Here is a 24,363-nt window from a genome sequence, read left to right as displayed (position 1 = left end):
GTTTGATTGGGTCAGGTAAAGAGGCCAGATGTGACTTTTAACCCCCCTCGTTCTGCCTCCTTGCGAGTCCCCCCAAAACCCTCAAAGCTCTCTAGGGTTCTCTGGGTACAAGCCCTCCTTTGTTTGTCCCCTGCAGCACCAAGCCCAGCCATGATGTCATGGCTATTTGAAGGGGTTTAACTGGCCAACTATAATAACCCATTCCTTTAAAAAACAACCTCCACGGGAAGAAATATTTCTCTGTTGCTCACTTGGGCTCTCCACATTCCTCCCGGTTCCTGAACCTCCCAATCCAAACAGAACATGGTCCCACACTGCCGGGGTTTTCTTTTTGACTTTTTTTTTTTCCTGAATCTATTTCCTCTCTACTTTTTGGCAATTCTGGGGAACAATGGCGCCCTTTATACGTCTGTCTTGTAAATGCTATCCCTTGCCACTATTGTCTTTACACAATGTTGGCTCTTTAGACTGCAGACAAGGGCGAGGTAGGCTGCCTTATGATTGTTATTTTAGGAAGATCGAAATATAAAATAATCGGTAAATAAGGAGTGTCTGAGAGGCCTTGGAATATATGAGAAGCCTCCTTCTTGTGTACTGGAAAATGTGTAAAAGCTGCAACTTATTATGGAATCGGTGATCAAATGAAAATCCTTAGACTTTACGTACTGTATGAAATCAAAACTCCATTAGAGGAGTCAGGATTCGAGTGCACGATGATGCAAGTAAATGCTCACAGTCAAACTATCAAACTGTGTGAATGCAATCAGCTTTCTTCCGTACAACTTGAATCCATTCATGGTCTGGCTACAGTATTTAGGGTCTGACGCCATCCCCTCCCACTTCATTCACAAAATCCAGCCACAGGAAACAGGTCACTACACACTCTCCCTGCTGGCCTCCCGTGCCAGCTGAATCGCAGGAAAAGGCCTGATGATTTGGGGTCACAATGAGCTCCAGATGTTGATGGGGACATTGTAATGTCCAGGGAAAGTTATGCGCAGTGGCCTTGCATCACACTCTGGAAATCTCCAAACAGCTACCACATGTGATCAGTCACACGCGGGTCAGTTTATCCAACAGTTGGCCTGACCGCGTCTCAGGAGAGGAGTGAAATGAAAAATGTGCCTCAAGAGCCAACATATTCATGTAAAAATAATCAGTGCTGCCAGTCCTGTATTAGCCCTGTAATATATTATCTGTGCAGACATAAACATTCAAATCCAACCCTGTAAATGTTAATATGACAATCCCATGTTAATGCTAATATGTAGCCTGCTGTAGCCTGAGCAGCTGAGGATGGAGAGGTTGCTGTATGCATCGGTCTATCCTGGTAGGGGGAGCTGGGAGGTGATGGGGCCAGTTGTCAGGAGACCACCCCAAACAGGGCCCAAACAGCCAGCTGGAGGGATTGAGGAGGCGCCATGTTGCACTGACTGACCAGATTCTTCAGATAGCTCAGGGAGGACAGGCTGTCCGCTGGCAGATGGGAAGAGGGATATCTCTCCAGCCACTGAGGAACCCCCCCCCCCCCCACCCCTCTCCCCTCCTTACATCACCCTGCAAACCCCTCACCCTCTCACTTCCAATCTCACTCCATGTCTTCGCTGTCTCTTTATCTTACTGTCTTGGCTTCTCTGCTGGGGCTCGCCTCTCCCCACTCCAGCTCCCAGGCGATGTTTAAAAAGTTATGCTCTCCACGTTGGGCCTTGAACTTGAACAGCTGCCAGGATTTTGTCGACCCTTCTACCCTGACCGGCGCTATAACTGACTGCAGTTGCCTCTTGGACTTTTTGGTTCTGTGATCCAGTAAAAATAATAAACTGACATGATGGATACTGTATGTAGAGCTACGCTGGAAGCTACTCCTCATTTACAGTATTTCAAATAAATAATCTCTCTTTTCTCTGACCTTTCAGAGTAGTGTGGTGGGCCTCCCAGCAGGTCACCACACTTAACTGCATGCAACTGAATTAAAATGGCTAACAATTAGCCGATTCAACGTTAATGGAAAGTGTTGCTCAGGATAATTGCAGACTATTTGGCTGAAGAGGCCCCCTAATCTTTGCAGTGAAAAAGGCACCCAGAATGCAGTTCACCCCTGATGGAACAATTATCTATAAAAACAAACGCTGCGGTGATGGCCTGCCAGTGTCTAATGGGATGACGGACAAGAGAGCAGGAACTTGTGAGGAGGGGGGAGTTCTTGTGAGATGAAGACTGGCCACTGAGCATATAGAGTCAGTTTGTCACGCACTCACCACCACCAGAGGACCCGTAGGAAATGGAACAAACCAGATCAGGATTAAGAGTCAGGCCAGGAAGTCTCTAGGTAACTCCATAAAGGGCAAAAACACACTCCTGATAAAAATCTCACGGAAATATGCTTCCGAGAAAGACTTATGATTGAACTTCCAAAGGTATTTTTTCCTAACGTAATCACGCTGTGGGAGTGGAGCAACACATGCAGTCAGGTTGAACTGATTGTCACGACAATCCCTGCCAGCTTCATCGCAGCAGTCTTAAAACTGTTTTCATTCAAGGTTTCGTTCTCACTCAGTCACACTGCAGCAGAAGCAGAACCAAACCAGACAAATGACCTGTCACATAAACACACCGCAGGGAGAAAGTTGTTATCTATCACTAAGACTAATTGTGTGTGTGTGTGTGTGTGTGTGTGTGTGTGTGTGTGTGTGTGTGTGTGTGTGTGTGTTGGATTTAATTTATCACAATGATCATTCTTTACCTCCCAACTCTGAACCAATATTTAAATCCAAAGATAAATACAATACATGCTCAGTATTTGGCTCTGCTGCAGAGACAAATACTTACATTTTAAAAAAAATAAGGCGTTAAGGCATTTACAGAGCACAGCGGTCAGGGAAAGTTTTTTCCCTTTATTTATATTTGCTTATGTTTGCGCAAGCGCTTTCTCAGCTTACAAAACCCTCTAAGAATATCGCAGCCAAAACTGTGAGCTAATTTCAATCCTCTTGGTTTGTATGAAATAATAAATCACAACACCACCAGGTACATTCAGCAGAGATAGTTATTAGGTCTTTACATATTTCCCTGAACCATCTTTTTCAGTATCTAAAATATATTAAAATGTGAAGTTTCAGCTATTATGTTGGTATGATTACAGCCCTCAGAGTTCATTTGAGGCATTGCAAAACAGCAGAGACTCCAGATATGGAAATGTTGGACAAATGCTCAGTAGATTAAAAGGTAGTTTGGAAGATTGTATTTATTTATGTGTATTCTGTTTCAACCGTAGCTAATCTTTATTTTTAATTGTGGTCTGGGTCGTTCAGTTTTGCAAATGCCTCTTCTATTTATTAATGTGCTCGCCCTCAAGGACGCAAACCCATATTCTCGTAATTTTTTGCTTCTTCTAGACATTTTTCTTTTCAGCTGACGCTTCAACTGCCATTTTCTCTCAGTTTATACTCTTGAATTTGCACTGATTTCTTTCACAACTTCCACTTCGACTGACGTTTCAACTCCTTTCAGTGCTTGAACGTCAACTGAAACCTCGACTTCTTACAGCGCGGCCATTTAAACTTCTGTCACTATTTGTATTTCAACTGCCGTGTCAGCTAAAACCTCAGCTATTTCAAATGTTTCAACTCAATTTTTCTTTGCTAGTTTATTTAATCCCTTTATTTTCTACACCATGTATTGTAATGTGTATGTGACGTAAAAGATCTCCTCACTGCTGTGACAACCTTTTATTTAAAATCAATAAAAACACAAAAATGCCCCCCCCAAAAAAATCTTTTCTCTTTCCTCTTTTTTCTGTTTTGATTAAAATGTCAGAAATACTCAGCTTCCTTTTGGACTGTGACTGATCTCTATTCACATCGACTCCAAGTTTTGTTTAAGTTCCCCACTTGAAAGACTCAACATTTACTCTCCGCAGTGGAAAAAACATTAAGTTGACGTACTCCATCACATCAGATACAAAACATACCAAAGATTGTGACAGCATCCAATCAACAGGACCTTGAAACAAACAAAAAAAAAAAAAAGACACAGTGCTGGTTATCCGTCACATGATTGATTCTGAATGCGTTCAACTCAGAATGCCCTTTGAGTGCGGCGCAGACACAGACATACCCGCGTCTGACTTTGATACAACAGTATATAGCACAACTGTAGTATGAACCTTGACATTATAGCTGGCTCTCAGCCTCGATATCCAACCGTTCATTTTAGCACAATCAGCAGACACCCTCTCTTTGAACTCACCGGCAACTTCATATTGAGGGAGACTCTAAAATAAACTTTGGTCCGATCTATTCCCGACTCATGAGCACGCTTTATGACAACAAGCTCCGTTTTCTGAAGTGCTCTGTGTTTTTCACATCTGCCTGATTATGGGGCTGTTCCTCTGAAGCACGGCTGTCACAAGACCAGGCTGCAGCTCCTCCTGCGAGGGAGAACGCATACTCTGGCCCTAATTAGGCATCTTAGAGTAATTAGACTAAACACAGCCTTCACGCTCCACTCCGCTCATTCATCATGCTCTGCTCTAGCGCAGAGGAAATGCACTGTAAGCACATGCACAAATACACACGCGGGGAACGCAACTCGAACAGCTTGGTCAGACTTAATCCTCTAGGCCCCATTCAAGAGCTGTGCCAGAGACTGAAGACAAACCGGCGCTATTACACTGAATGTGTTCCTTCGGAGCCGTGGAGCTCCTGCCTCCACTGAGAGTAGCCTAAGGAAAAGGAAGAGCTTGAGATCCAATTGAGTCACAGAGGATGAAGTAGTATGAAACAATATCCCGTGCCGCTGTTGACTTTGGGTAGAGAGAGGTAGGGGCTGTAACACATACAATAGATGGGAAGATCCACCACTAAACCTCCATAAATCCTCTTGTTTTAGACCTCGACCTCTGGGAGTGATGCTGTATTTTAACATTTGAACTCTGCTGAGATTTTTGACCGCAGGGAAATGTTACAAATATGGCTTTGAAACGACGCTGCAAATGATGATGTGAGTACAGATCTGGACCGACTCACTGCTTTGGTCTCTGGTTATAATTACCAGACAGGTGACTTCATGTTTTATAAAAGCTAAATTAAACGTAGATTTTTAACAAGAGTGATGCATTTTATTGCCCTTGATGAGCTCATCTCAGACACTTCATGGAGTAGCAGGTTATAAATATATATCTATCTATATATAGCTTACTGATGACGATGAGGGTGTAGTTGATGTTGACGCTGCCAAAGCCGTTGGTGGCTTTACAGATGTAGGTGCCCGTGTCGTCTGCCTCCACCTCCTTGATCTTCAGGCCCATACGGAGGATACGGAAACGGATCCAGCCGCTGTGGATGTTGCGCCCGTCTTTGGTCCACATTATGAGGGGAGGAGGGTCTCCTTCCACTGGGCACGGCAGCTTGATGGCACTCCCGAGCCGGGCCGTCTGTCTGTGAGCAACCTTCTCAGACACCCGCGGAGGTCCTGAGGACACACAAACACACACACACACATAGAAATTAACCGTAAATTTTATGAAACCAGTTTCTCAAAACCCTAATATGGTTTTCGAAAGCAAATCATGTGGTTGAATCTGCAGCCAACAATAACATTGAAAATGGGCTGATGATATTTATTACATGGTGCTACATATCTGTAAGCATATCTGCAAGCCAAAAAACATAGAAAGTAGGCAGGAATTCCCCACTCTGTTATTCTTGTAAGGATCGAACAGACAATGACACATCATCTACACCAGTTATTCCAAACCTTTTTGACCTATGACCCCTTAAAACAAAGCTATGTTTACTTGTGACCCCTTGTCCACACGTTGAACACGTCTTCCAGATGTGACCAGTTCAACAAGATATCATTGTTCCTTCTCGGATTTTTTTATTTTTCAATGATTGTTAGAAGTGAAACATAAAAAAATTCCTAAATTCCAAATTCCTAAAAAGAAAAAAAAACAACATTCTGCCACAAATTATGTGTTTTTTTTTCTATTTGGCAAGACAATCTCACCACAAGCTCCATTCAATAGCCGTTCTGGATCCTAAATCTAAAATTTAGTTCTTAACGTGCCCAGGGGAGCTGTCACGGAAATTTGAACATCTACATTTCCACGAATAAGATGTCATATAATCGAAAGCTCCAGACCCTCCAGGCTGGGAACCACTGATCTAGACCACGATACATAAAACTGTCCAGAGATATCCAGCAGACTTCTATGTGGGTTAATAGCTCTTAAGCTGTGGAAACTCACCTTACTTATGAAGTTGTATGGAAAAATTTGTGATGCATACAAATGCAAAAAAAAAAAAAAACTGCTCGGGCAATAAATAGATAAACTGCAAAGAAGATATTGTCAGTTTTAGCTTTTGTGTACTGTAGGTATAAGAGACAATCCTCCTTCATATCCAACAAATGTCAAAAACATAATCTTAGCCACTAAATTTAATGGATTTACTAACCAAGCGGCATTGCCACAGACAGCTAATGAAATAAAATATCTGAATTTCCTTGACTAAATAGCTCTAAAAACAGCCAGTTTATGTGCAGATGGAATGAGATAGAGGTAATTTGTCATCTTTTTGTCTGATTACTCAGAGATATTGAAACCAGATTGTAATAATTGGACAAGCCCTGTCGTTCACTGCCTGCACAGAAAGGGTAAAGTGTTCTGGCTCTGGTTTTGCGTAGCGTGCAAGAGATCAAAGCGATGAGGGGGGCGGGTCGCGGTGAGACGGACAGCAGCCTGTTCTCCCTTGCTCTTAATTGGCTCAGGTCTGCTCCTTCAGATCTGGTGAAGTGGAGCGGGCCGAAACACCCTGTGATGGTGTTAGGGAGCCTGCGCCGCTGCTCGCACAGCACCAGGCATGAACTAACCCCCCCCCCCCCCCCCCCCCCCACCCTCCTACAACCAAAAACTAAACAAAACCCTGAATTACTGAGCAGACTAGACACCGAAGAGAAACAGGAGATTGGGGGGAGTGAAAGAGGGGGTTAGAAATGCAACTAAACCCTATAGCTGCAACAGCCCTCAAAAGTACACAGAGCTCTGTCTGTGCTGCAGAACAAATGGCCGGTCTGGTAGCAGTAAAAACAATGGGGAGGGTAAGTACACATGGCCTCTCCCAACACATACACACATGCTCAAACACACACACACACACACACACACACACGGAGGCACATTCCTGTGGTGCATTTCACACATATGGTAAACAAGAACTTCATTATACTGATGGGGCTGCAGAAGGGGGGAAGGTGACACAGGTAACTCCATCTGGCCGTTTTATTCATCACATTGCCGACAGATGTATCTCAGCTGCAGGTACAACATCTGGTCTGCTGGGTCACTAAATCTCTGACGGTATCAAAGCTGGACGCACTCGTATTTTCTAAGTGACTCAAAAAGAAAAAAGAAAAAAAAGATTTATACTGTATCACGCCACAAAAACTAAGTGGAAAAAAAGTGAAACTTGTGAGCGCAACCCAATAAAAGCCCCTTTCCTTTTTTTTTTTTTTTTTTTTGTTTCTATGTCTTTCTCAACCATGCATGAACACACACTCAAGAGTTTTCCTTCCTCTCTGTGGATGGCCTTTCCTGGTCCACTGCATGCACAGGAAATTGGAAGTGTCATTGTTTATGTCTGTGGAGAAAACGTGACCGCAGTCTTTTTGGCTGTTGTCAGCTGGCCCGTATCTCACTCCTCGGCTACCAGGAAAGCAGAACAGAGGCGCTCACTGTTCAGTTTCTCCTCTGCAGTCTCCGCTTTAGGACCACAAACATTCGAACAGCACTGGCTTTGGTGCTGCTGGGCTTCATATGGACTGAGTCGATCCGCCTTGTAAAAACATAAATACATTTCTGTCAAATCTCAAACAAATAGGCTTCATTTATCTCCTTATGGGATTTATGGTCCCGTAAGCCACTCAATCATGTGTTCCCTTTTGGAGTAATGGAGGGAACTGACAATGCCTGATTCATGTCAAAAGTTTACTTGAAGCGAGGTGCCAAAACACATTGACCCTGCATCGGCACTGCTTCTGTCAAACAAAGCTTCCTGAGAGCTGAAAGGAAATTTCTTGAGAATTTGAGGTTTGCAGCGTGTCCATCCTATATTTTCTTTTTTATATTCTTAAGAACGGAAAACTTCTTGAGTGTTGATTTTCGGAGTATTAAGACTCTTCTTGTACGCTCAACCCTCGCCTTCTAGAGGAGGATCCTTGTTTAATTTTAGCTGTTCAAGTTCCTTTTAGTGTTTTTCTTGTAAGGTCAGGAGGCGTTTATGTTCATGATACAGTCAAATTTTGGCTAGATTAGCAAAGTGATGTATTTTAAACAAACTGGCAGTTGGGGAAACACACATATTCACTTTCTTGCAGAGAGTTAGATGAGATGATCTCATGTCTTTGCTCTAAATATAAAGCTACAGCCGGGCTAGATGGTTAGCGTAGCTCACCATCTAGCCTGGCTCTGTCCAGATAGCCGGGCCGTCCAAAGGTTATATCTGGTTGCGTACCAGCACCAGATATAAACTGTTTATTAGTGGGGAGTAGTATCAATCTTCTCATCTGACTCCCAACAATAAACCAAATAAATGTCGAGCTAAGATTATTCCTTTGAACAAGCTGTTTCATTTTGTTGTGTGACTGGTATTTACTTTTATTTTATTGCCATTTTCATCAACGTCACTATATTCTGTAGGTAGTTTCAGGCATAATCGTGATAGAGGTGTACATGATCTTGAACGTTTGTTATTCAGGACCATTCCAGCTCCTCAGCTTTTTGGCTTAATAAACTCAAAGGGTTCGGCTGGTTCTTGGAAGTGCATGGAATGTGCAACAAATTATTTCCTCCCTCCATCTCCGCTCTTAAAAAAAAAAAAACCTTTTGAAGTCCTTTTGAAAAACAAGGCGTGAAGAGGTGCTGAAATCAAGGACAACGTCTGAATAACTTAATAAGTGTTTGTGCTGTGTGCATGACCGCGATCCTTTCTTCAATAGCGACTCTCCTCCGCCTTCTCCACCTCCTCCCCTCTCAAGGACAGGTTCTCTTAACCTTGGAGTTGAAAGCTCTGCAACCGCACAGAGGCCGTCTGTGGCGAAAAAAAAAAAAATCGGAGAAAAACGGGAAATATTGCCTTATCTGCTTGATTCTTAGATACACAGTTCAAGACATCCAAATGCAACATGTAATCACACCACACTGGAGAAAAATGTACTGTTGCTGCACTTTTCTCTGCTGTTTTAGCTCCAGTGCTTCGCAGTCTGTCTCCTAGTTGCTGAACTAAGCATTATGGTCCTCTACAGAGGCTGTGATGAATGGGAATCTGCCAGATTTATGACAAACTGGTGAGTGTTTACTCAAATTGTTTGAATTGTTAGCTGCTTTGTAAATGGAAAATGATACACATGACCATATGGGCTTTCCCGTCTTGCAGCGTTGGTACGGGCTCCTTATTATAGCCGAGCTCCATGTGTGAATGGAATCTTTCATAACGCAGGAAGAGGAGGAGGAGGCCTGGCGACTCACAGAATTAGCTCTGTTTTTCTTTGCTCAATTTGGTGATGGATTATTTTAAGAGAAAGGGGCGCATTCAATAAGAGGCATTCTTGTGATTCAGACTAAATATAGACGTTTTTACGAAACCTTTGCGAGCGGGTTAAAGAACTGTTGATCTGACGTGCAGGCATCCGTGGAGGAAAGTATGGTATGAAATGTCAGAATGCAAATGAAAGAGGAAAAAAAAAAAAATTAAAGACTACAAAGGCTGCCAGCAATGTTCAGATGTGCTGGCACCTCTCTCCTCATTTATTTTCTCTTTTGCAGAACACCTGTGGATTTGTAATGATGTGTACATGCCATTTTCCTCCAGAACAGAGCGCTTTGGGTCTTTCTAGCCATTGCAAACATGTCAATAAAGGCTGGGCTCGGTTGATGACAGCCGCTCCAATAGCGAACACCTGGAACTTAGCCAACCGCAATGAGAACAACTTGATAATGCACGCAACACCGTCTACCCAGTACAACACATGGTTACTCAAACAACACTGTAAACATCTACTAATAAAAGGATTTGGTCCTTAATCTGCAACCGAGTGCAAAAATGTCTTGTGCATCAAAAGGCTTTTGCACACTGCCAGACTGTAGTGATTTATTACTAAGATAAACACTGATCTGAGTGAATGTGTCTTCAATATGCAGTATTTACACAAAGGATAACAGGCAGAGAGACAGATAGAAGCTGGAGAATGCTTCCTCCTACTCAGCAGCACTGTGTTAGCTCAGCAGACCGTACAAGAGCAGACAGACCTCTAACAGAAGAGAGGAAGGAGTTTAATGGAGCCTGTGCTTCCAGGGAAATATTCTATCATGCATCTCTTAAAAGCTCTGGAGCACTTGTACAAAACAAATCAACAAAATGGATGGGAAAAAAAAAGTAAGAAGAGTTCAAGGAAAGTGGAGCGCCGTGATAGCCGAATGGTTACAGTGCATGCCATATAACCGCAACGTCCCTGGTTCAAATCCGCCTGGGGACCCCTGTTGCATGTCATAACCCTCTCTCTCCCCCCCCCCCCGCTTCCTGCCTGCCTCTCCACTGTCAATTGTCGAATAAAGGCAAAAAAAAAAAAAAGCCCAAAAACATATCTTTAAAGAGAGAGAGAGAAAAAAACAGTTCAAGGAAAGCAACAAGAGAGGGAAGAAAAAAAATGCAAAAAAAAAAAAACACTCCCCCAACAAACCATGAAAGCTAGAAACTGAATCCAGGGCCGGTGACTTCACTTGAGACCGGAGGGGTTGGTTGAAGGCGAAAGGTGAGGCAGACACCGCGGCTCTGGGAGTGTGTGAAAGGCCAGAGCTTCTGTTCAGAGCCTGCTGCTGCGCTTGGCTATACATTTCACAAGCAAGAGATAAAAATCGGTATAAAACAGTGAGAGAGAGAAAGGAGTGGGGGGAGTCACCTTGGCAATTCAAGAAAGAAGGCGAGGTGAGGGAGGGAGGGAGAGAGGAGGAGGCGGGTGGGGTGGGGGGGGTAGTGACAGGGTGAAAGGGGACGGGATATGTGGAGTGGCGGCCGAGGCTGTTCTGACAGCAGCGGGGCAGCGGAGGGTGAAGAATGCCGTCTTTTCTTACCCCTCCAGACGTCCTGCCCAGCAACTTCACCCAGTGTGGTAATCAATACCTGTTATTTTCCCCTCTCGGCTTTCCAATCAATAGATAAGAGCGGGGTAAAACCAGCCGGGACAATGGCTCTTTCTTCGGCACCATCTGATGTGGGCTGAATAGCAACTGCTTCGGTGGTGGGAATGGTACAGGAGGAGCTATTGGGTGACATGAGGGGACTGGAGAAGCAGCAGGAGAGGGTGGAATAAAAAGAAAAAAAAAAAAAAAAAGAGGTAAAGAGAATAAGATGCTCCAGTCGATCTGATTAAAGCAGAATCACTGGAATAACACCACTGCTTGTTTTCAGCGAAATGCGTGTGTCTGCTTCCTCCACTTATGGCTCCAGAACAACAGGCTCCTGCCGACTCCATCAAAAGAAAGAGAGAAATTACTCCAGCGTCATAAAGCTTCTGGAAACATCTCCATCACGCGGCCTACCCCTTAACAGGCCCTACTGTGGAGCCTTTGAACTCTAAGCTGCTATATTTCATTAAACTTGACTGCCGTCTCCCGGCCCCAGCTGCCTCTGTCGGAGGAAAGGAGCATGTGTGTGTGTGTGTGTGTGTGCGTGTTTTTGTAGAGTCCGTACTAGTGTCATCTGTTGTTACAAATATCCACCCACAATAAATCAGTCGATAAATTGTGCAGATATTGTTAATTTTTTTGAACGCTGGTCATTAATCATTGAAGAAAAATCACCTCAGTCAACATAAAACATTAACTGTCAATGGAAAAAAAGCAACAATTTCAAGTTTGAGCCTATTAAACTGATCAGGAGACGAGATGTGTCAGGTTTCTGCCTCAGCTTAACAATTTCCCGGATGAAATGCTCCATTCAATGATTTATTGATACATTGCTTAAATGAAAGGCCTCTTTTAATTCAGGTTAAAGACTTTTCCGTAAGGACCCCATACTTTTCCGTGCCTGTGGAAGTATGGAAAAGTATGTAGAGTCCTTTTTGGAAACCTGAATTAAAAGAGGCCTTTCATATAATGTTAGGAGCGGCCATTTTCTTTCTTATTACTGGACGGTGTTTGAGTTGCTGTGGATCCATTCGGTGTTTTTCCTGCTCTACGACTGTGAGAGTGGACGTTTTCTTTAGAAAGTGCTCACAATTATAAGTTATTACTATATTAGTAATACTGCCTTTCTTTCCCTGCTAAAAATACGACATGACAGCTCTTCAGTAACGATAGTTCATTCTTATTTTCTTGTTGATTTTTTTGTTTGTTTGTCCTTGTTTTCCTTGTGTTTTTAAAGCTTCGATCACATTCTGGTTATGTATATGTTCACTTTAAGAAAGAAAAAGAGGACTAATTTCATACCAGTACAAGAGTGTAATGTAAACGGTTTAACTTGGCTCTACTCCGTCAATAAAAATGTCAAAAAATAAATGAAATTCTTAAGAAAAATAATATTGCACACTTGGTATGTTACTGTTCAAATATAATGAAGTAACTGATGACTGACTATGAGAAGTTTCAATCCAAAAATATCAATATAAACCTACAAAAACTTATGAGTCCAACACTGACTTCTCCTGTTTCTGATGGAATGACAGATAAAGTCGATTTTTCCTAAATGTTCTTAATGAACAGAAAACACTGAAACACATTGATTCGCTGGCGTAACTTTTCATGCAGATGTGAGTCTGTAATTCACTGGTCTTGCTCCGTCATACAGAGCGCACAGTGAGTGGCACTCTAGTCGCTTTATCTCACTCCATTAGGCTAAGGCCCGGTGCACACACAGGGGCTGAGTGTGTGCTTAGGGCCACTTATCAGGGAAGAGGCAACAGGAGGGAGGCTGGGAAGGGAGAGAAAGGCCAGATAGAGTGACAAATAGAGACAGAGAGAGGCAGAAAAGAGGGGTCAGAGGAGGGAAGAGGAGGAAAATGAAGCTGAGAGGAGAGAAGTAGCGGTGATGGGGTTAAAGCGAGGAGGGTTGATTTAGAGAGTGGTGGGGAGCAGAGGCAGAGAGGCCTCCTCTAACACGCAGCTCATACGGAGAGGAGGGCTGCATGGGGGAGTGAAGGGGGATTAGGTGGGCCCAGGCGGCAGTAACCAGGAATCCCAACAATCTCACACCCCACTCCCTGGCCCGGGCTCAGCCTCAGCCACATGACACACTCAAACAGACCTCTCTCTCCCGTACAGAGCAGGGCACCAACGAGCACCTGTTTATTACTGTCTGTCTAATATGTTTGGAGATGGACCGACCACTTGGCACTGAATGGGACATTGTGTGAACGCTCACACATGCTCTGGACCACCTGTGTATTGTCTCTTACTCTCTCTCTCTCTCTCACACACACACACACACACACACACACACTAAGAGATGAAAGTTAAAAGGCAAAAAGATGTGCATGACATTGTGCTTTGGTCCACCTGCCTCAGATAACAAAGGGTGTTAAAGGATTAGACACCTCACTTTAGCATTTGACCACAAAGTCCTTCCTGCAGAGCAGTGGTTCCCAACAACTTCCTGACGGGTTGTGAGTAAAGCTGCAGCTAACGTTTATTTTCATTAATGATTCATTTGTCCATTACTTTCGTAATTAATTGATTAGTTGTTTGGTCTAGAAAATGACAGTGAAAAATGTTGATCACTGTTCCCCAAAGCCCAAGATGCAACCTCAAATGTCTTGTTTTGTCCCGACTAAAGAAACCAGGAAATATCGACACTTAAGATGCTGGAACCAGATAATTTCAGTATTTAGTATAGGCAATTCATTTTTCTGTCAATCGATTAATCGATTAATCATTGCAGCTCTAGTTGTGAGACAATCAAAAGAGCAGGAAAGCAGGAAAAAACATTTATGCTCCTCAGTGTTACATTTTTATTTCTGATACTTCTTTACTTGTGTGATTCCCAACCTGGGAATCGGGACCACAAAGGGGGTCCTAAACAAGTCTGAGTGGTAACATACTGATTAAATTCATATTATAAAGAGGAAAAAGTTTCCATTACACCTAATTATGTTCATTTTCTCAAACTTTTCTGTAATGTTTTCTTTTTTTTTAGTAAAACACTAAATGTGTATATTCAGGTGTGTAAACCTTCCTCAAATTAAACCATGTGAGAAGGTGAAACAACTCTTAGGATGAACTGTTCACAGACCATAAATCACACACAGACATTGCTTTATTTTAATGGAGTGAACACCAATAAAAGGTCAGGAACAACTGCTTTCATGATTTTTTGTGAATTACTGAATAATCTTAACTTTTCAGGCCTAAAAACGTATTCAAATAAAGCATATTCAATAATCTGTGTTTTGGTATAAGTGCTTGATACGTTCTTTGATACTTTGTTTCACTATAAAAAAGAAGTACTGAGATTTAAAACCCAGCCCATCTCTTTGGTTGACCTGGTCGTATCCCATAAGCACACACAACTGACAACGATGAGTCACAAGAAGAAATTGCTTTGTTTTAAAAAGGACACAAGATAAAATAAGTTGGGAACCACCATGCTTCTTGGACAATACAAACAGTGGCGGCCTGTTACATTGTCTCTTCACTACGAGACCTCTGTTGTTGTTCTTTCGTGGCCTCCATCATCAGTCAACAGTGAGGAGCATCCTGCCACTCCCTGCATGCCTCCTTCGACTTCCCTGACATTCCACAGCGGGGAAAACTAACTATTTAACCTGTGTTCAGCTCATTGTGTACAGTCGACACAGTGGGAGTCCAGTCTGGAGGTGCAGAATGAGATACAGATGTCTTATTAAGTCAAGTTACCGTCGCTCTGCGTTGGTCTGATGTTCTACTGACTGGCGGAGAAGCTCATAAGCTATAAACAAGACCATTTTGAGCCAGACATGCTGTCACAGACGGGCCAGTGTGTGTGTGTGTGTGTGTGTGTGTGTGTGTGTCTCTGTGTGTGTTTTGGTGGTCACATCAGCGTGATGACGACGATGACCGAGCCTGTCGCCGAGTGCTGCTCGTTTCTCCGTCTCCGGGAACCCTACACCCCGGCGTACAGTCTGAGGATCAGCCAAATCTCCATGACACTGGGAAGCGCTTTACACCAGCACCTTTGTCAACAAGGCCTTTTCAGGAGAGGGCCACTGACAGACTGTGATGTCGCCGGAGTGTTTGGGCAGAATGGAGCGATTCAGACATGGGGCAGGCGGGAGGGTACGGGGCTCGGAAAAGGAGTGGGTGAGGGAGAGAGAAAGGCGTGTGAGACAGAGACGAGACAGAGTGGGGGGAGAGAGAGAGTGGGTGGGTGGGTGGGTGGGTGGGTGGGTGGGGGGGGGGCAGTCGAGGCGAGACAGAGGGAAGGGGCGGAGGAACTGGCAAAGCTCTCACTGACAGCAATGGGGCCTCCTGACAATCCAGGAATATTGTCTGAAATCAATCTGTCATCGTGGAGCTGTTGAGCCTGTCATTACGATGTGGTACTCGCCCTTTCACAGTGACAATTTGTTCAGTGCTTTCCCAGTTCACCTTACTACTCAGCTGTACAAAGGTCACTGCCCTCTATCCATCTCTGTCTGCCAGTCTGGCTGTCTCTCTCTTTGTTAATCAACTGTCCACACTGAGCTATACAGTCCTTTTACCAAGGTGCCCTGCACAGAAACAGGCAGCTGATGACCAGAATAGATGTACTGCTGCAAAGGACTTCTGTTACACCATCTAATCCTCATATTTCCTCTTGCCAACTACTCAAAAAATGCAAAAACATCTTTAAAAATAATAAAAATAAGCAAAAAAAGAAGTACCTAACAGTCAATCTGGACACAGACTAACAGTATGAATGGAGCAGTGCCCCATCTGCCAAGCCTCTAACTCCAAGTACATCCAGGTTGGGGCTGATCCAAAGCCCAAACTCACATCCCCGTGCATGAGGAAATCAAATCAGTTTCACTGCATGGTGCAGAATTCCAGTCTGGGATAGCAGTAGCCTTGCTATAAAATATGACAGATTATAGTCCTTGCTCCTGAAATGAGTTTTCCTCCCTCGTCCTGTTCCACTCTTCAAGTCAAAGTAGGGACATATTTTTCCGTTCATTACAGATGCAATGGGTCCCCTGCATGAAAAACCTGGGCCTCTTTGCCTCCTCGTCTCTGCATGTTGAGAGAAACTGCCGCTGGAAACGGACGCAAACAAATTCCACCATGACAGCTTACAACTCTCGCAGCGAAAACTCCTATTTTGATGTATTTTGACAAGCAATCGCCCAGACCGGACTCTTTATAACCTCTGTCAATGGGGACAATGCGCAAAGAATTTCCGAGGTTGCTCAAAAGAATCCCTAATGAAAAACAAAGTGGGAGCAAAAAAAAGCTGAAAAGCCATGTGGGGTCTCATTGAAGCTCATCGGAGGTGAACTGAAAGGGGGTGGGGAGGTGGGAGGGGGGGCTCGAAGAGGAGAAGAGGAGGAGGATGGAAACTGGGAGGGAGTGTGTGTCGAAGGCAGCGGAGGCCTCATTCAGAGCTCGTTATCCCAGCTGGTCCCTGGCTCGGCTTTCTTCAGGCCCGGCCAGCCATCGCTGTTGCCACCACCATAACTTTCAATCAACCTTTAACTGCAGAACAGCAGGGTTGGTGCGTGTTTGTGTGTGTGAACGTGTTTGTGTGAGGGTTTGTCAGGACAACAAGTGATTTCTAATGAAACCCCCAGAGAGAGAGAGAGAGAGAGAGAGAGAGAGAGAGAGAGAGAGAGAGAGAGAGAGAGAGAGAGAGAGAGAGAAAGGGGAGGTTAACAGGAAAACAAAGACCAGGGAAAACTTTCAGTGTTGATTTCTGGTATCAGATCATAAAGATGACTAACAACCTTATACAACACACAACTGCTATCCAAAATCATAAACAGAGGGAAAACAATAAAAGACAAAAGAAGAGAAGAAGTGGGAAAAACAAAGAGAGGAAGTTCATCTTTAAATGATATGCAACAGCTACCTCCTGGCTGCCTGATTTGGTATTCTGATAAGTAAGCGTGAGACTACAGCAGCACAGATTCAAGCAGGCTGTGGCAAGTACAGCAAACAAGCACACATAAGATGGGGCAGATAATATTTCTGCCGTTTAAAATCAGCCTTTCATTCACTAACATCACAATGTCAACTCTTGTCCAACTTGTCCAAACCTGCTCGGTCCAAGCTACATCCTGAAGGCCACCATCATATAAATACAGTATAGATATGTTTTGTCAAGACAGAGAAAGGTTGTCATGGCATAGTTTTTGTTATACTATACATATTGTGTTGCTTTTTTTTTTGCAAGGTGGCACAACACTGAAAAGGAGGGTTGGGGTGGGTGGGGAGGGGGGGGGGGGATTGCAATGAGATGCCAAAGCTGAAGGAAAGTTATTGAGAGGAAAGAAAAAGATCCAAAAACACCAGGAGTTTCGATTTCTGCACCCCCTGCCTGCAGCTGTACGCGGACTCACGATCCGAACCATAAATCTAAATGTTAAAATCTACAGGAAAACCAAACTGGCTTCTCCTGTTGAGGGGTGAAAGAGGAGAGCAATTGGAATCTCATCATTTCACTTACTAAAGTGACTGAGCGAACAGCTGTGGAGTACAAAGCGGGGAAGGAGGAGGGGAGATGGTTGGGAGGAGAGGAAGGAGGAGGAGGAGGAGGAGGAGGAGGAGGAGGAGGAGGAGGAGGAGGGGACAGGAGGGGGGGGCTTCTCTCCGCGTCTTGGCTCCTCACAAGAAAAAGAGAAAACAGAGCGAGGACTGGGGTAATGAAGGAGGCTTAGAAAAGAGGGGTTGCGCAAGACAAACACTTCCCACTGTGGAGCCGAAATGTTATTGTAAGGTCACTTGTAAGGTTCCAGCAAAGCAGACCCTCACCCCCACCTACGGGCTCGCTTCCAGCCACTCAAGTCCGCTCTCTCGGGCCAAGGGTGTAACACAGCAGCCTGGCCTGCGGAGTCTAAACAGTGTCCAGTATCATCGGATGCTTATTTAACACCAAACAGCTGACAATTAACACAAACCTGTTATTCATTTGTCTGCTAAATCATGCAAGTCAGAGCGGTTGATTGTCATCTGAATTGCTGATTGTCTGACTCTGTGGGTTTTTTGTGAAGGTTAACGGGAGCAAAAGGAATTCTATTTAACTGAACCGAAATCCATTCAGCCAGCAGGAAGAGTGTGTGTGGTCTGAAAACACATCCTGAGCCAACTGCCCAAACTAATGAGCATTGTATATATGTAGTCGATAGGATTTTCCCAAAAACAGGAAAAACAAAAGGAATAAAGAGAAATTCTCCTCATGTGCGTCTGAGCATTAGCATACAGGTGACAGTGACAAATACCGAAAGTGGACAAAGCCTTGTTGAAATTCCACATGAATGCTAATTGAAGTGGCCATTAAAGTCAGTCAATGAGAGAGTGTTGCTCACAGGGATTATATGACCCTGCTAAAGTAAACACCAACTGACCTCCATTATGACTACTTATCACAGCTACAGCCCTTTCCTTTCTTTCCCCTGCAAGGGGTGAAGTCTGACACATTCCTCTCTCCGAATGTTTCCTCCTGAACTGACGGGGTCAGCGGCGCGTGGTGATAGATGAGAAACCGGATTGTTATAGCGGTGGTAACATTATTTCCGTGATAGAAAAAGAGGGATCATAGCGGGAGGAATATTATTTCCACCTGGTTTTGAGGAGAAATAGGTGGAGCGGGAATAGTTGTTGGTGTACCTCTGAGGTTTTCCAAATTGCCCTGCGCTCCTTGGATCTCTCATTATCATGACTTTTTCTCAGGGCAATTTCAGGCTGCTTAATAAAACACATGCATATATTCAGACGTACAAAAAAAAAAAAAAAGAAAAAACCCCAGCTCTCGCTCCCTCCTCGTAACTTCTTCTCACGCACCTCTAAATGGCAGCGCCTCAGTAAAGTGAGTCCCCCGTCTGCTGTGAGCTCTAATAGATGGCAAATACGTCCAGTCTACAGGGATGAGGAGTGTTTAAAATTAATTACTGCTGCCCTGTCCAACCTGGGGGACCGCCGCACATAATAATCCACCCATTGTTCTCTGCAAATGGACCCAGACTCTGTAAATAGGGGGCTACAGAGAGCTGAGAAAAGGCTGGGTGGGAGTAAAGGTCAGCTCATGCCTTGTTTTAACGACAGCACATTAACTTAACTCACTTCCTTCAACTTTACACTGGTAATAAAGGCGAGGAAATGCGGAGAGAAGCAGGGAATAAGAAGGGGGACGTGTGTGAGGAGGACGGAGGGCAGTCCTGGGTGTCTGGTGTGGGAGAGATTGAAGGTGATGTGGTGAAGAAGACGAGGAGAGGTGTTTAACTTCACTTGAGTTCTTCTGATAGGTGTGGGCAGAAAAACAAAAACGTAACATGAAGCTGATTTTATTTTCTAATACCTAAATGGAGCATTCAAGTGTGAATCCTGCAGGGATTACAATAAACATCGTACACAGCAGCAGCACAGCAGAGCTTTTTCAGAGCAATTCTTTCTCTTTTCTACCCCCTCAGTCTTAGTCCCAGATGGGCCCATGATCCAGAACACCACTGTTACACCTTCTTACTATTCAGGAGCTATTTAAAAAAAATAAGAGGACTTTGGGGCATTTGCTGAGAAACTAGCCTCATTACGGTTAAAGGAAATGGAAAACTGTCTGGACGCCAAATGGCCTTGTGATTTTAAAAGAGCTTGGCATCCAATTTATCTCATAGTACCTTCTTGTTATGAAACCATGATGTAACTCTCCTATAAAATGTATATTTTCCAACAGGGTTTGCGGAGCAGTTTACATGCTCTAAATTTGTCCAGATGGCTCCAGAGGTGAAGCAAACATTTATGTGGTGTCGAACTCAAACAAATTCACATACATACATGCAGCAAAAGACAAGACTGAATGTGATGCAGCGTTCACCTGATTCTAATTAAGATGCATCAAAACAGCACCGTTCGGCCTCTGTGTGTGTCTGTGTGTGTGTGTGTGTTCATTGTTAACTAATCCTGGTACATAACAGAGACACCTGGTGCCTCTCTTTTTCTCCCAGGGTGCATTTCTGCAGATCCATATGTTCAAGGCTGCTGCATTCCACAGTCATTGGAGCCCAGTGGTCCCCGGGCCTGTCACCACATTAGAGGCTCTGCTGGGACACATCACTGAGCACCTCCTCCAGCTGCTGGGGGTGGCGAAGCACCAGAGGGGGGAGGAAAGGCGCTGGGATAGAGGAAGTGCAGGGGTTCCTGTTTGGGAGGGGGGGGGGGTCTTAAGAAATAATTCTTGCTTGGCCAGTCGCAAAGTCTTTCCAGTGTAGAGAGGGAGGGGTCCATATGTGTGTGTGTGTGTGTGTGTGTGTGTGTGTGTGTGTGTGTGTGTGTGTGTGTGTGTGTGTGGCACAAGGATAGGGGGTCTGGGGTCAGATGTCGCCTGATGAGTGACAGCAACAGGCTTAAAATCTTTCACCCAAACTCGCTGTCTTCTCAGGTGTATTGTCTGAAATGTTTAGATAACACTTCCAATGGGTTTTTACTGTTTCACACATAAGTCAAAGGAGGCCTGCCCTTTATAATTTAATTTACATTTGTCAAAGATGTCATCATACATTGTTAAATTTTACAGGGACAGTTTTACAGCTTTGCTGGCCTTCGCTTCACTATAAAAAGTTTCGAGTCAGAGCCTCTGACTGTATTTCACAGGATGTCAGAGTCAAGCTGTTGGATTTGGACTGTAACACAGAACTCAAAGTATCGCTGCTTCTGCTGGGAGAACTCTGGGATATTTACACTTCACAGGCAAAATTACGCTTTATTGTGCAAAATCATCTCGTACAGACTGTCTGCCAACTACATATCTGCTGATGTGTCTATCAGTCTGTGCATCTGCAACCACTTTGGTGGGAGAAATTATGAAAACCAGGCTGTAAATTCTTCCTTTTTGTCTGAGATTGAATCAGTGTTGAGCCATGCATCCTCTCCTCCCATCCCATCGGATTCCCCTTTGGGTTTATCCCTCACTGACATCTGTTAATCTGTAAACATACAAAATTGTCTAATCTTATTTAGCCTTCACGTCTTGTTTACTTTTGGTTTAGTCGTGCCGTGAAGGCACGGCCGCCACGCTGTGAATGAGGCTTTGTCTCCAGACCCACAGATCAAATCTCCCCCTCTAAACTGCCGCCAACCCCCTCCTGCCCCCCGCCCCCGCTACCTCAAACCCTGATAGCCACATGCAGGTATTGTACCTATCAGACGCCTCTTGAATTCACTACCATGCAGAGCAGGAGAATAAAGAGAGCGCTATAGAGCCTGCTTGTTTTGCCAGTGCGTGGTCTTCCGGGGAAATGTGTCTGGCTTTCAGATCTCTCTCATTAAAGCCCCAAGTTTCAAATTTTGCCTCGGTCTTCGACTCATGCCACTGGATTGCATCAGACATGGTTCAGTAGTCAGTGACGCTGGATGAAATCATAGAAATTGCCTCGACAGTTATTCATGACCTGTTGACAAGCTCACTGCAAGTTGTCTTTATAAAGCAAAGTATTGATACTGGCACAATAAACAGTGTAGTGAATTGTGGTCAGACTGAGGTCTCCCATTCTCACCACTTTTTCGGTCATGAACACACACACAAAATACACACACACGCACACACACACACGCGCACACACACACACACACACACACACACACAGGCTGATGTGAGGCAGTCCCTTGGCCAGCCGCGGGAGAGCTGGACTCTTTACACTGACTTGTGTTCTTTCACCCTGGGAAGCTGATGGATGATGTTTGTTTGGTTTAGCTGTAGTGAATGTGCGCACACACACACACACACACACACATACACATACAAAAACACACACACACACACACACACACTACCCTGACTACAACACACACAAACTAGGGGTAGAGGCTGGCTTGCCCTCTCTCATTCCCCCTGCCCTGTGTTGATTTTGGGCTCTGTTTAGAGGTTTTTTTTCATAGTTTTCCGTCTCTTACTTCTCTGTGCGAAAACGTTAAGAGCCAACTGAGACTTTCTTCATACTCACAAGAAAAACCAGCCAACCAGTCAACTTGAGTTATAATGAGCCGTGAATCTGGAGTTACCTTCCAGGATAAAAACATGCAATATCAAACCGAAAAGACAGAGAGAAAGAAAAGACAGTTTATGATGCTCTCACCTCTTGCGCAGTCGCTCAGTAAAACAGCCTCAAAGATGAACAGCACAATCTTCAGGACTACCATACTGTCCAAAGACAACTTCATGCTCCCTAAATCTGAAAGACACATGGTCACAGTGACACAGTGCATGTGCACGCAGCAAGAGAAATCCACGGAGAATAACATTATTATTACAGAGTTTTGGAAAATACATTGCTCAAGCCATTTCTACATACATGGCAGATATTTTTTTTAAAAAGATGTGTGAATGTGATATATGAGGAATTATATTCTTTGATACAATATGTCAATATCTGGGACAATAATACTACTATTTACAACTCAGTTTTCATGTCACTAACACAGTTTTTCTGACTTTTTCTTTAGTTGACCTCAGTGGTTTCCAAACTAGACCCCAGGGACCTTTTGGGGTCAGTGAGAAGGTCTGAAGGGTCTAAAATGGATCCAAAGTGGAGTCAAATTGTAAATATTGCTAAAACAATAAATAAGTTTCATATATAGTAACATTTCAGCTAAAGTCAGACACTCACGTTTGAGGGCTGTCTGGGACTTTTTTTAGGGTCCTAGTAAAGTAGGCTAATCATTCAAATAGCTAACAAAGGTTTGAGATTTTTAAGTGTACATGAAAACGTCTTTTTTTGCTAGTTTATACTTGCTGTACATTTGCTGTGTATTTGCTTCCAGTAAACTATCACTACTGCCCATTTGTAGCTTGTGTAAGCATGCACATAAATAGGTAATGCTAGATAAAAAGAGATAAAAGTTACCGTTTATTTATGTAGCTGACATACCTGGATGTTGAATGAATGAAGTCAACCTTGTATCAGCCTCTTGACAGAAATGCTTTCAGCTAAAGTCCGTGTTGAGTCCATGAATCAACAGTGACAGTGGCCGACTCTTCGCGGACCTCTAACGGACCTGCGAGCGCTTGTCTCTGGGGTAAAATAACGGATTCAAGAGCGGAATAAAACAGGAAACTTCCATAAAGCGCAGTAAAAGTCCCACATGCTAATTTTGAAAAACACGGGGCAGTCCGGTCTGTGTAGTCCGCTTCGTCTACCAAGTGACTTTTCCAGTGAGTGCGCACACAGCGGAGGCTTGTTGTCCGTCCCAGCGCTGCTACTGCGGGCCAATCAGAGCCCGCAGAGGCCGGACGCTGTTAACTCTTTATTCCTCTCTCTCTCTCACACACACACACACACGCACACACACACACGCACGCATACACGCACACACAAACAAAGCCGCAGTAGAGTTTTAATAACATGCAAATATCACTGCAACATGAATTCCTTATGTGCAGTGGTGGAAGAAGTACTCAGATCCTTTACTAAAGTAAAAGTACCAACACAGCAATGTAAAAATACTCCATTACAAGCAAAAGTCCTGCATGAAAAATCCTACTTCAGTAAAAGTACATAAGTATTAGCAGCAAAATGTAGTTGAAGTATTAAAGTAAACATAGTGGTTTCTTATATATGACATCATTAGATTATTAATACTGAAGCATCAGTGTATAAGCAGCATGTTACTGTTATAGCTGCTCGAGGTGGAGCTAGTTTCAACTACTTTATTTACAGTTTGCTAGTTTAGTCCAGTGGATCCCAACCTAGGGGGCGGGCCTCTCCAAAGGGTCACCAGATAAATCTTAGGGGTCGTGAGATGATTAATGGGAGAGGAAAGAAGAAAAACAAAGTTCTGATACACAAATCTGTTTTTAGTTTTGGGCTTTTTCTCTCATCTTTGATTTTAGGTGAAATATTGGATCATTTGAACATTTATTGAAATGAAACCAGGTGAGAAGTTTAGAGGGAAAAATCACTGTTTGGTGGAGCTGTTAACAACTCATAGACCCCGATGACACACTGCTTTTTGTGAGATGTCAAAAAACAAAAAGGTTGGAAACCACTGGTTTCATCTTTAACAATGTGTTGTATTTTAAAAGCTTGTTATATTATCCATTGTGTCAAATCTTCTTCTGAGAAATAACTAAAGCTGTCAAATAAATGTAGTGGAGTAGAAAGTACAATATCTCCCTCTGAAATGTAGTGGAGTGAAGTATAATGTAGCATCAA

At 43.8% G+C, this 24,363-nt stretch overlaps 1 protein-coding gene across 1 annotated transcript in view; it reads right to left on the bottom strand.

The window, feature by feature from the left end:
- Nucleotides 1-23,398, bottom strand: part of LOC122998306 (fibroblast growth factor receptor-like 1) — a 29,346-nt gene extending 5,948 nt beyond the window's left edge. The window contains exons 1-3 of the mRNA XM_044375120.1: nucleotides 23,080-23,398; nucleotides 22,288-22,383; nucleotides 5,200-5,472 (exon numbers count right to left, since the gene is read on the bottom strand). Of these exons, the coding sequence (XP_044231055.1) occupies nucleotides 5,200-5,472; nucleotides 22,288-22,372 (358 nt within the window). The 5' untranslated portion in view covers nucleotides 22,373-22,383; nucleotides 23,080-23,398. The remainder of the gene's footprint in view (nucleotides 1-5,199; nucleotides 5,473-22,287; nucleotides 22,384-23,079) is intronic.
- Between the last annotated feature and the right edge of the window lie 965 nt (nucleotides 23,399-24,363).

The sequence above is a fragment of the Thunnus albacares genome, chromosome 15 (assembly GCF_914725855.1).
Source record: "Thunnus albacares chromosome 15, fThuAlb1.1, whole genome shotgun sequence".
Classification (NCBI taxonomy): domain Eukaryota; kingdom Metazoa; phylum Chordata; class Actinopteri; order Scombriformes; family Scombridae; genus Thunnus; species Thunnus albacares.
The sequence above is the reverse complement of the archived record's forward strand: the minus strand, read 5'-3'. Positions and strand labels throughout refer to the sequence as shown.